Source organism: Salmo salar, chromosome ssa02 (assembly GCF_905237065.1).
Source record: "Salmo salar chromosome ssa02, Ssal_v3.1, whole genome shotgun sequence".
Taxonomy (NCBI): Eukaryota; Metazoa; Chordata; class Actinopteri; order Salmoniformes; family Salmonidae; genus Salmo; species Salmo salar.
This window is the reverse complement of record NC_059443.1, coordinates 29,860,171-29,874,133: the sequence shown is the minus strand read 5'-3', so window position 1 is coordinate 29,874,133 and position 13,963 is coordinate 29,860,171. Positions and strand designations below refer to the sequence as shown.

Genomic DNA, 13,963 nt, shown 5'->3' with positions numbered 1-13,963 from the left:
GACTATAAATCAGTCACAGTAGTCCTTGAGTTGGCAGTTCTAAAAGATATGTCATCGACAGTGACAGTCTGCTATAGTGATTGGTTATGTCCGATATTTTAACCTATTCCCTATATAGTTCACTACTTTTGACGAGAACCATGTGCTGGTCCTGGTCAAACAAAGTGCACTACAGTATATAGGAAATAGGGTGCCTTTTCAGATGCAGCCAGAGTGTTTATTGGTTATATTGAAAGGTTCCTTACATCATTTTGTCATTTCCAGTGTTTATACAGGCATGGTTTGATATTGAGTCTGTCCAAGTGTTTTAGTTATTTAGCTTGGTGTCCGGTTCAGTTAACATCCAAAATGGCGAGTGAGTGAAGTCCTCATCACAAAGTATTTCACACTTTCCTCATGTAGTTCGCACTGGAACGATGAGAATTGTTTTGTTGTCTTCTAAAGATGGTTTGGGATTTTAAGTTGTGAAAGAAACAGCGTTTGTGGTATAATTAAAGGTGCAATATGCAGTAATCGTTCCGCCATTTCCTGGTTGCAAAAATTCTAATAGTTTGCCTAATTTCAGTTTGTGACAAAACAAGCAGTGTAGAGAATCATTGTACCATCTAAACCGCTGTGAAATATATTTTACATAACCAAAAATATTGTATTTTCAGCTGTTTGAAGCTGGTGTGCAAAAACGAGCCATGAGAATAGGAAGCATAGAAATAGCGCACATAGAACAGATGTACAGCTTCTTAGACTTGCTTTCAATGACATATCTATAACTCACATTTCTATGTGAATTTAGTCCAGTCATATTGCAGGTTTTAGTTACTCCTCCCTAACACCACACACACAGATAAGAGAGGTCCATGGTTGCTAACATGCTGAGTACGCGTGAGCCATCATGTTGATTTTGTCTATCCCCACCAGATGCGATCATGACACGTAAGTTAAAATAAAAAAATCTACTGTGAATCAATTTTATTAATTTGGGGTCAGGTCTAAACACACATGAAACATTCATGGACATTTAGTTAGCTAACTGTTGCTAGCTAGGTTGTCCTGGGACATGAACATTGGGGGCGCTATTTTCTGCTGGCATTTAGCCAGTGCAATTGTCAAACGCACGCTCTTTTGCAATTTCGACCTGTTAAAGCTGGCACTCTTCTGTTTTCTAACCCTTGCGCCAGGATTGATCATTTAGCTGTCTTATATGAGCTCACTTGCGCTGAGGTGGAAGGGGTGGCAATATCTGAGGTGTGTCCTTAAAAACGTGCGCGAAAGGAACAATTTCAGGTAACGCTGGTGGGGATATTTAAAATCAACCAAAAGCTGGACTTAGCGGTAACACGATTGGTTATGGCATGGATTTTGAGAGCGGAGGCGCAGCCTATCCAGCCATGACGCACAGTGCCCATATGCACATGGAACGCAAAAGATACAATTTTATTTGTCACATGCACCGACTACAACAGGTGTAGACCTTACCGTGAAATGCTAACTTACAAGCCCTTAATAACCAACAATGCAGTTAAGAAAATATTGACTAAATAAACTAAAGTAAAAAAAAAAATGTCAATGAGTAGGGGTACAGGTTAGTCGAGGTAATTTGTACATGTAGGTAGGGGTAAAGTGACTATGCATAGATAATAAACAGCGAGTAGCAGCAGTGTAAAAACAAGGGGGGGGGGGTCAATGCAAATAGTTTGGCTGGCCATTTGATTAATTGTTCAGCAGTGTTATGGCTTGGGGGTAGAAGGAGCCTTTTGGACCCAGAATTGGCGCTCCGGTACCGCTTGCCGTGTAGTAGCAGAGAGAACAATCGATGACTTGGGTAACTGGAGTCTTCTGACACCACCTAGTATATAGGTCCTGTATGGCAGGAAGCTTGGCCCCAGTGATGTACTGGGCTGTACACACTACCCTCTGTAGCGCCTTACGGTCGGAGGCCAAGCAGTTGCCATACCAGGTGGTGATGCAACCGGTCAGGATGCTCTCGATGGTGCAGCTGTAGAACTTTGAGGATCTGGGTGTTACGCGGAGCGGAACAGGTGAACCCAAGAGCAGACTCAGACGAGGAGACTGGGATGAGGTAACCAAGGTATTTATTGAAACACAGAGGGAAGATGAAGTGCAGGCCAGGGGAAGGTCGGCGGGTTGCAGGAAACCAAGTGCGGAGGCTGAGGCTGGAGCGAGAGGTGTTGGGACAGGGTAAGCATGTCCGGAGGGGAATCCAAGGGAGCAGTAGGGTGGGGGATCCAGGACAGAGTAGCAGGACTGATAAGACATGGGACTGGAGATAGGGACCAGAGTCAGAGCGGGCAGAACTATAGCGGAGAGGAAAACAGGCACAACAGGATCTAAACAGGAACAAACGGCTAGAAACGTAGACTGACTGAGCAGAGATTACGATCTGGCAGCATGGAAGTGGCAGGGCTGAGTATTTGTAGAGGTCTTGATTATGGAACAGGTTGCAGCTGTTGGGGATCTGCTTTAACTACTCCAGCACACCTGTCTCCGCCCACACAATCACACACACACACACAGAGAGGGAGAAAGCACTGGGGGAGTGGCAGCAGGTCAAGGAGACACAGGATGAGCAGTAGGGGGCGTGGCAGAAGCAGATGTAACACTGGGGACCCATACCAAATCTTTTCAGTCTCCTGAGGGGGAAAAGCCGTTGTTGTGCCCTCTTCATAACTTTCCTGGTGTGTTTGGACCATATAAGTTTGTTGGTGATGTGGACACCAAGGAACTTTAAACTCGACCTGCTCCACTACAGCCCTGTCGATGTGAATGGGGGCGTGTTCGACCCTCCTTTTCCTGTAGTCCACGATCATCTCCTTTTATCTTGCTCACGTCGAGGGAGAGGTTGTTGTCCGGGCACCACACTGCCAGGTCTCTGACCTCCCTATTGGCTGTCTCATCGTTGTCGGTGATCAGGCCTACCACAGTTGTGTTGGCAGCAAACTTAATGATGGTGTTGGAGTCGTGCTTGGCCACGTATTCGTGGGTGATCAGGGAGTACAGAAGGGGACTAAGCACGCACCCCTGAGAGGCCCCCGTGTTGAGGATCAGCGTTGCAGATTGTGCTTTTTGTGCCCATAAACCCATTTTGTTTCATTTGATTAAAAACCAAGCATAGTCTCCCCTCCTCTCAATGAAGGTAGTTTTTTTTTTGTCCTGCCCACTGCATTCACCAAGTAGCCAAGACTATCATAAAGGGTTTGGCTCGTGACACCGCTTTGAAGTAAATCTAGTTTGGGAACATCCACTTTTTTTAAATCTATGTAGCCTATTGTACATTATTTTATCCAGCTCCTCTTGTTATTTAGGATGTGCTTAACCTGTTAGGGCTAGGGGGCAGTATTGACACGGCTGGATAAAAAACATACCCGATTTAATCTGGTTACCACTCCTACCCAGTAACTAGAATATGCATATACTTATTACATATGGATAGAAAACACCCAACATTTTCTAAAACTGTTTGAATGGTGTCTGTGAGTATAACAGAACTCAAATGGCAGGTCAAAACCTGAGAGATTCAAGCGTCCCACCTAGCCCATAGAGGTTAAAAAACCCTACATGTAGGCTATATGCCTAAAAAACCCTCCATGTAGGCTATATGCCTAAAAACCCTCCATGTAGGCTATATGCCTAAAAAAAACTACATGTAGGCTATATGCCTAAAAATAACTACATGTAGGCTATATGCCTAAAAAACTGCATGTAGGCTATATGCCTAAACAACCCTCCATGTAAGCTATATGCCTAAAAAAAACTACATGTAGGCTATCTGCCTAAAAAAACGTCCATGTAGGCTAAATGCCTTAAAAACCCTACATGTAGGCTATATGTCTAAAAAAACCTTCCATGTAGGCTATATGCCTAAAAAACCCAGCCTTTTCGTGCTAACGCCAGCTATTCCTCTCATAATTACAGCAGTGAAAATAGCAAAAATATTCCTGACCTATAGCCCTACCGCCAGTGCTAAGGCTAGCTTTTTCAAACAGAAATTTGCATCCTGTAGTACTAACTCAAAAAAGTTCTGGGACACTGTAAAGTCCATGGAGAATAAGAGCACCTCCTCCCAGCTGCCCACTGCTCTGAGGCTAGGAAACACTGTTACCACCGATAAATCCACTATAATTGAGAATTTCAATAAGCATTTCTCTACGGCTGGCCATGTTTTCCACCTGGCTACCCCTACCCCGGTCAACTGCCTGGCACCCTCCACAGCAACCCGTCAAAGCCCCCACCATTTCTCCTTCACCCAAATCCAGATAGCTGATGTCCTGAAAGAGCTGCAAAATCTGGACCCATACAAATCAGTCGGGCTAGACAATCTGGACCCTTTCTTTCTAAAATTATCTGCCGAAATTGTTGCAACCCCTATTACTAGCCTGTTCAACCTCTCTTTCGTATCGTCTGAGATTCCCAAAGATTGGAAAGCTGCCGCGGTCATCCCCCTCTTCAAAGGGGGTGACACTCTAGACCCAAACTGCTACAAACCTATATCTATCCTACCCTGTCTTTCTAAGGTCTTCGAAAGCCAAGTTAACAAACAGATTACCAACCATTTCGAATCCCACCGTACCTTCTCCGCTATGCAATCTGGTTTCAGAGCTGGTCATGGGTGCACCTCAGCCACGCTCAAGGTCCTAAACGACATCATAACCGCCATCGATAAGAGACAATACTGTGCAGCCGTCTTCATCGACCTGGCCAAGGCTTTCGACTCTGTCAATCACCACATTCTTATCGGCAGACTCGACAGCCTTGGTTTCTCAAATGATTGCCTCGCCTGGTTTTACCAAATACTTCTCCGATAGAGTTCAGTGTGTCAAATCGGAGGGCATGTTGTCCGGACCTCTGGCTGTCTCTATGGGGGTGCCACAGGGTTCAATTCTCGGGCCGACTCTCTTCTCTGTATACATCAATGATGTTGCTCTTGCTGCTGGTGATTCTCTGTTCCACCTCCACTCAGACGACACCATTCTGTATACTTCTGGCCCCTCTTTGGACACTGTTAACTAACCTCCAGACGAGCTTCAATGCCATACAACTCGCCTTCCGTGGCCTCCAACTGCTCTTAAACGCAGGTAAAACTAAATGCATACTATTCAATCGATCACTGCCCGCACCTGCTCGCCTGTCCATCATCACTACTGTGGACGGCTCTGACTTAGAATACGTGGACAACTACAAATACCTGGGTGTCACGTTAGACTGTAAACTCTCCTTCCAGGCTCACATTAAGCATCTCCAATCCAAAATTAAATCTAGAATTGGCTTCCTATATCGCAACAAAGCATCCTTCACTCATGCTGCCAAACATACCCTCGTAAAACTGACCATCCTACCGATCCTCGACTTCGGCGATGTCATCTATAAAATAGCCTCCAACACTCTACTCAACAAACTGGATGCAGTCTATCACAGTGCCATCCGTTTTGTCACCAAAGCCCCATACACTACCCACCATTGCGACCTGTACTCTCTCGTTGGTTGGCCCTCGCTTCATACTCGTCGCCAAACCCACTGGCTACAGGTTATCTACAAGTCTCTGCTAGGTAAAGCCCCGCCTTATCTCAGCTCACTGGTCACCATAGCAGCACCCACTCGTAGCACGCGCTCCTGCAGGTATATCTCACTGCTCACCCCCAAAGCCTTTCCTTCCAGTTCTCTGCTGCCAATGACTGGAACGAACTGCAAAAATCTCTGAAGCTGGAGACTCATATCTCCCTCACTAGCTTTAAGCACCAGCTGTCAGAGCAGCTCACAGATCACTGCACCTGTCCATAGCCCATCTGTAAACAGCCCATCTATCTACCTACCTCACCCCCATACTGTATTTATTTATTTATCTTGCTCCTTTGCACCCCAGTATCTCTACTTGCACATTCATCTTCTGCACATCTACCATTCCAGTGTTTAATTGCCTTATTGTAATTACTTCGCCACCATGGCCTATTTATTGTCTTAACTTACCTCATTTGCACTCACTGTATATAGACTTTTTGTTTTCTTTTGTTCTGTATTATTGACTGTATGTTTTGTTTATTCCATGTGTAACTCTGTGTTGTTGTATGTGTCGAATTGCTACGCTTTATCTTGGCCAGGTCGCAGTTGCAAATGAGAACTTGTTCTCAACTAGCCTACCTGGTTAAATAAAGGTGAAATAAAATGTACAATTGAATAAGGTTTGTTAAAATAGAGCCCTGGGTTGTTATTTTACCTGACATGCATATGGTCTTCTTTTTAACTGGTTCTTTGGAGAATTCTGGCCTGGAGTCATACACAATCTTGTGTTTTTCTCCGACAGTTAATCCACAGATAAAAAAGGAAAACTTCTTTCGTTTTTAGTTAGTTATCTTTAATTATTCTCTCCTTGTTGGTCTGTCAAGCATCCACGTGGGTTTGGGTTTTCTGATATCCAATAAGGATGGGACTTGCAGAGCGTGGAGTTTCTCAAATAGAACCAAGTACTATTTTAGCGCTTGTCTAGTCAGATGCTAGTTCACACGTGTGAGTGGTGTGGGTTAATTGATAAAATAACATGTATGTGTACATTTATTTTGCAACGCTCACGCATGCAACATGGCCGTTGCGGTTTGCCTGTAAGGCTGAGCTTCTGTTTTTGTATTTGAGCTTCTGTATTTCTGTATTCTTCTGTTTCTTCTGTGTTTGTAGCATTTGAAAATGATTCTGTTGGTGTCATATGTGACTGTCACAGACACAATATTCCTGCTTCATTCATTTCCCAATGTGTCTGTTGAGTTCTTCTGACGCACACGTTAATACCTGCTTGCACTGCTTATGACTCTGTGTGTGTGTACATGGTGTGCGTGTGTTGTGTGCATGGCATGTGAATGCGTTTTTCTGTCTTTCCGTCTAGGCCCAAGACTGTCCTCCTGTCTGGAGAGAAGTTGTTTATCTTACGAGTTTAGAAGAGCAGACAATGGCATTCCTCCATGTTGTTTTGAATTGTTTCCTTCCTCTGTCCTATGAAGTCACCTGAGCCAGTCTCATGACTGTTACACAGCCCCATGATCCACCATTATACAACTCAGAGTCACTGTCAGCAGCCCTGTTTTTATACACACACACACACCGTCTGTTCGGTTCCCCTGCCTCTCTCACGAGCCCCCTCTCCCACACACTAGGAGTTCTTGACATCCCTGTCATCGTTAGTTGGTAGGCAGAACCCCACAGGACTTGTAAGTTATTTACCAGCTCAGGCACATGTCTCTGTAGTGCAGTTATATAGCTACCAGAAGAATCTGGCTAATGCACTTTAAAGGACACAGCTGGCTACAGGAAGTAGATCGAATAGTTGCCAGTCTGCCTCAATGTCAACCCACACAAGCTGTTAGATCTGTGACACTCGGTCTGCATCCTCTAAGAGACATTGAAATAGCACACATACAGTACTGTACAAGCTGTAGGCTTATAGTATAATGTATGTAAATTACATTGTGTGTCCCTCTTTACGAAGTTTGTTTATCCACTGGGCCAAATATACTAAGATGTCAACCAAAACTGGATGATGGTTGAATGTGAATGTCAGGTGTTTGCCTGGTGGGTTGGTATCATGTGAGTAAGGTCATATGGTAAAACAAGGCTCATATTGACATTCATGTAAACATATGCTATTCCTTACCTTAGTGTAGTCAGTGGTGCTATTTATGAACAGCCCTCATCCACCATCTCCAGTCTAATACACTACTGCACTACACCAAGCCAGTCTGAATACACTACTGAACTACACCAATCCAGTCTGAATACACTACTGAACAACACAAATCCAGTCTGAATACACTACTGAACTACACAAATCCAGTCTGAATACACTACTGAACTACACCAAACCAGACTGAATACACTACTACACTACACCAAGCCAGTCTGAATACACTACTACACTACACCAAGCCAGTCTGAATACACTACTGAACTACACAAATATAGTCTGAATACACTACTGAACTACACAAATCCAGTCTGAATACACTACTGAACTACACCAAACTGAATACACTACTACATTACACCAAGCCAGTCTGAATAAACTACTGAACTACACCAATCCAGTCTGAATACATTACTGAACTACACCAAGCCAGTCAGAATACACTACTGCACTACACCAAGCCAGTCGGAATACACTACACCAAGCGAGTCTGAATACACTACCGCACTACACCAAGTCAGTATGAGTACACTACTGCACTACACCAAGCCAGGATGAATACACTACTGCACTACACCAAGCCAGTATGAATACACTACTGAACTACACCAAGCCAGTCTGAATACACTACTGAACTACACCAAGCCAGTCTGAATACACTACTGAACTACACCAAGCCAGTCTGAATACACTACTGCACTACACCAAGTCAGTCTGAATACGCTACTGCACTACACCAAGCTAGACTGAATACACTCCTACACACCAAGCCAGTCTGAATACACTACTGCACTACACCAAGCTAGACTGAATACACTCCTACACACCAAGCCAGTCTGAATACACTACTGCACTACACCAAGCTAGACTGAATACACTCCTACACACCAAGCCAGTCTGAATACACTACTGCACTACACCAAGCCAGTCTGAATACACTACTGCACTACACCAAGCCAGTCTGAATACACTCCTGCACTACACCAAGCCAGTCTGAATACACTCCTGCACTACACCAAGCCAGTCTGAATACACTCCTACACACCAAGTCAGTCTGAATACACTACTGCACTACACCAAGCCAGTCTGAATACACTCCTACACACCAAGTCAGTCTGAATACGCTACTGCACTACACCAAGTCAGTCTGAATACGCTACTGCACTACACCAAGTCAGTCTGAATACACTACTGCACTACACTAAGCCAGTCTGAATACACTACTGCACTACACCAATCCAGTCTGAATACACTCCTACACACCAAGTCAGTCTGAATACGCTACTGCACTACACCAAGCCAGTCTGAATACACTACTGCACTACACCAAGCCAGTCTGAATACACTCCTACACACCAAGTCAGTCTGAATACGCTACTGCATTACACCAAGCTAGACTGAATACACTCCTACACACCAAGTCAGTCTGAATACGCTACTGCACTACACCAAGCCAGTCTGAATACACTACTGCACTACACCAAGCCAGTCTGAATACACTCCTACACACCAAGTCAGTCTGAATACGCTACTGCATTACACCAAGCCAGTCTGAATACACTACTGCACTACACCAAGCCAGTCTGAATACACTCCTACACACCAAGTCCATGTTAATCTCTGAGATGGGAAGATAAGACAGCAGAGTTTCTTTCCTTCTCATGTGGGACCCAGGAGGACCAGCCAGCCAGCACAGTACAAGAGTTTTGATATTCTGTGCTTCTCTTCTGTTTTGTGGTCCTCCAGGTGGAGACGCGGGACACACTGAACAACATAGCGCTCAAGTTTGACACCACACCCAACGAGCTGGTTCAGCTCAACAAGCTGTTCTCCAGAGCCGTCTGTCCTGGCCAGGTGTGGACACGATCTACTGTACACCCATCACTGGTTCCCAGTCCCTTCCTTTCAGAGATCCCCTGGGCAGCACCTTTTTGTTCCAGCCCCACACTAGCGCGCCTTATTCAAATAGTCAACTACTGTAGTCACAAACCCCTTGATTATGTTGAATCAAGTGTGCAAATACTGGGCTGTAACACAAATGTACAGTCCACGAGGAGTTCCCTGAGGAATGGATTGGGAAACACCAATCTACTACACTCATGCTTGGTGTGTCTCTCTCACTGCATCTATCCTCCATGCCACAACCACTAACACTCACCCACTCCTCATCCCTGCTCTCTCTTCCCACTGATTCTGTCAATGGCATAACTGGTGTCACTACTAACCACTCACAAGAGTTAAAACAATCTGTGTGTTTATTCCACTAAGACATCTGTGTCATGGGAAACAGAGTGTTGAAATCCCTCCAGTCCTCAGCAATACCATTAAAAAGGTACAACTTCATGGGTCCTGTTCATTAGGAGTAAAACGTTTCATAATGGAAAACAAAAAACAAGCATGTCTTATTGGGCAAAGTTCAGATAGTGCCCCCCTCTTTTACATAGTTTTGGAGAACAGAACAGAACCCTGATAAAGCCATTTTGCTGGGCTCAATGTCTCCCTCTTTTGGTTGTGTCCTATTGAACTCTCTCTCTGAGGCTCCGAGTAGCACCCTAAAACATGACAAACAGCCAAAGTTGGTATTTTCCTGGCGTCAGAACCAGAGCCACTCAAATCTACTTAAATGGAGAGTCAAGGCAGGAAGTCTGCAATCACATTGGCAGTCAGTAGCAGCACTCAGCAACATGATGCACAATGCAGGGTTGTTGATGTTGTTTCCAGCCAGCCAGCCAGCTCTGGAGGGCTCTCAGCATCTCTCTACTGGGTTCCATGACCAAACACTGCCCTAGCATCACCAATATTATCACACACACACACACACACACACACACTGGGACCAGAAAAGCTCCACTCCTGTTCTGTCCCTTGCTACACTTGTCAGCATTAGCCTGCCTTGGCGTCACACTGGGCCTATTCAGTCAGAACACACTCACCACCACTTAACTGTCTGGCCCTGCTCTCAGGGGGACAAGGAGACACAAGTAGGGCCTCTCAAGATCATTAACGCCAACAACACATGCTAATCTAGTGCTTGAACAACAGACACACTCGCAGGACAATAACTATATTCAACATATCCTATGATGACTTAGTCATATCATTAGGAACTCTTAAAAACATCAGTGAGATATATTACATCTGATGGTTTTAGGACACGCAAATTGTGCTTCCACTTTTTGTTGTTTGTCCATCTTGGGATGTCATAAATCATGCTGAAAACATATTTTCATAGTCACTTCTGTCTTTGCATTGTATGTTCCTTTCTCTGTGTGTCGGCCTGTTTAAATCCAGACATGGATTGTGTTTGCAGGTTCTGTATGTTCCTGATCCTGAGCACATATCCAGTGTGGGGAGCTCCCCTTCCCTTAGCCCCATCAGCCCTCTGTCTCCCACCTCCTCAGAAGCTGACTTAGAGAAGGTGACGGTATGTTGACATTCCCGCACGCACTCACAATGAACGCGTTGGCATTCTCCCTTCACCATGCGTCTGCTCACAAGCACACACACACACACATACGTACAACACCTATCATAGAGTGAGATAGAAGGCTTTATCAGAAGTCCTGCATAAATATCTATCACAAATCCAATTTAAAATGTGGAGGGCCAACTCTCATACTGTCCAGACAATCCAGGACAGGCCAGAAAATAAGCGATGCGTTATATTTTATGAGCAGAATAAGTCTGTAATGTACTAATTCTCCATTGGTAGCTGACCTACAGTATACAGACATGATGTATGGCTCTGGCTCCAGGTAATAGAATGGCTCTTTGATCTGCCCATTAAGCAATAGTTACAGTGATGTTAGGGAACTTCCCTCACACAATTCTGCTCTGGGGCGGTGATAGCTGAAATGCCACTGCTTTTACTGTACCATTTAGTCTCCATTTAAAGAAGCATGCAGCCAATAAAGACACAGTTAGTTTGTTATTTACTGAACGGTCGTGTTGACAACCTCAGTATATAAGAGGGAATAATGTGTTAGTTGAGTGTGATCCAAGGGAGGGACAGGGGATCAAATATCTGCAGGTTTTCACTGTTCCAGCAACTATGGTGGATCTGTAACCATGTCAGTGGGAAATAGCTTGGGAAAATGCCCTTAAGTGTGGTTGGTTCTAGCAGGTCTGGAATCAAACCTATCTAGTCCTCTGTAAAGGAATACTGGAAGCTGACATGTTCCACTGTTCTCAGGTCAGGAGTGTCACCCTCCTGCTCCATAGATTGCCCTCTCCACCGGGCAGGGTGGACCAAACGAGCCAATCATTAAACACACAGGAACCTTCTGACCCCAAAAGAAATATGACTGTTTGTCCCAGGTGGTCTCCATGGCGACCAGGCACTGTTTTGTCAGAATGTTATCAGAAAATGGGTTCCTCTGCTACTGCTGCCTTGCCAAACTAGCTGCATAAATTCAACACTACTCAGGCTGGAAGAAGGATCCCGTTCGTTAGTTTATTTAGCGCTTATCTATTTAGGTCATGCCTATAAGAACAGGAGCCTATTTCTTGGCTCTCAGCGGAGGACGAGGATCTGAGGGAGAAGGGCTGTGTGTGACTGTGGAGAAATTAAGCCTTTTAGTGCGATGCTCTGTCTGATATTTAGAGAAACTAATGAACGGAGCTCGTTCTCTCAGATGACCAGCGAGACAGCCTGCATGTCCCAAATGGCACCCTATGCCCTATGTAGTGCAATGCTTTTGACCAGAGCACTATGGGCCCTGGTCAGAAGTAGTGCACTATATAGGTAATAGGGTCCCATTTGGAATGCGTACAGCAGTTATTCCAGAAAGAGGAAGCAAGATGTGTTTCTAGGACAGACAAGGGAGGGTAAATCACCTCAACAGGACGTGGAGTAAAGATCCAGTATCCAGGTGCTGTTTGGTTTACAAGTTAGAGGAGGAAGGACCTTAATAACCTGCACAATGCTTTTTCTAAACCTCAATGATCTTTTAATTATAAAACCCTTTTTGTTGCTACACACACAGGAGGTTGGTGGCACCTTAATTGGGGAGGACGGGCTCGTGGTAATGGCTGGAGTGAATTAGATGAAATGGTATCAAATACATCAAACGCACGGTTTGATGGCATTCCATTTAGTCCGTTCCAGACATTATTATGAGCTGTCCTCCCCTTAGCAGGCTCCACTGGCCGCACAGAACAGGCTGTAATGTCTGGCAGGCATGAGATGTCATGGCTGGCTAGCCATCGTGCTGGCATTCGAATCTCACGCTGTGACCGTAGCCAGCCTAGCTCACTGTCCTCCAGACCTCTCTTCCTCTCCCTGTCCTATCCTGTTCTGTTGTGTCCTGGCACCCTTACTTCCTTCCTTCTGTTGCACAGAACAGAGTAGGCCTCTATTTTTAGGGCCAGGGAAAGTAGAACTAGTGTAAATTACCTGCCTGGCCCGCTGCAGGGTGGATCGTGCCCAATGGGCTGGTGCCAAACTGCAGCTGCTCAGGTAACCCAGCCCGGACCTTGGGGTTTCACCTCTACTCTGCCACCTTGCCAACATCCTCCTGTCTCTATAGGAGAATCAGGATGAAAGATTCAAGGGATGCATCCCATGAATTTACAGTATATGTTTGTTCTGCTCATGGTTGCAGAACATGGACATGTCCACATGGGGGAGCTGTGGTTAAATCTTCCACATTATTCCAATCTTCCACAGCCTTCTACTCTCTCTCTCTGCCTTTGATGTCCAGTCTACATTACAGCCTGTCTGCAAGGCCATACAGTACAGGACAGAAGCTCAGGGCATTGGCAGGCAGGTGGTTTGTCCTGGAGGGGTCTGGGAAGGAATGAATTCCTTGTCCTAGTCACTAGTCATTCTATTCTGTTATTTTCTATTGTAGTGTAAATGGCACTGGATGTTATGGAGTGTTAACTTCTTATGGGCAGGTAAGACGGTAGCGTCCCACCTGGCCAACATCCGGTGAAATTGCAGAGCGCGAAATTCCAAAATACCAAATTCAAATATTTAACATTCTTCAAAATATATGTGTTATACATCAAAATAAAGCTTAATTTCTTGTTAATCCAGCTGCTGTGTCAGATTTCAAAAGGGCTTTATGGTGAAAGCAAACCATGCAATTATCTGAGGACAGCGCCCCGCATACAAACACATGAAAATCATATTTCAACCAGGCAGGTGCGCCACAAAAGTCAGAAATAGCGATATAATTAATGCCTTACCTTTGAAGATCTTCTTCTGTTGGCACTCCAAAATGTCCCAGAAACATCACAAATGGTCCTTTTGTTCGATAATGTCCTTCTTTATGTCCC

The 13,963-nt window shown here is 44.9% G+C and overlaps 1 protein-coding gene across 6 annotated transcripts in view; it reads left to right on the top strand.

Annotated features, from left to right (window-relative positions):
• LOC106579063 (oxidation resistance protein 1) overlaps positions 1–13,963 on the top strand; it is a 184,917-nt gene that overhangs the window by 135,570 nt on the left and 35,384 nt on the right. For 4 of the 6 annotated variants that reach the window (XM_014158581.2, XM_014158600.2, XM_014158561.2 and 1 more), the window contains 2 exons: positions 9,428–9,535; positions 10,992–11,105. The exons of the other annotated variants lie outside the window; for them this stretch is intronic. In XM_014158581.2, coding sequence (XP_014014056.1) covers positions 9,428–9,535; positions 10,992–11,105 — 222 coding nt within the window. The remainder of the gene's footprint in view (positions 1–9,427; positions 9,536–10,991; positions 11,106–13,963) is intronic. 6 annotated transcript variants of the gene reach the window in all.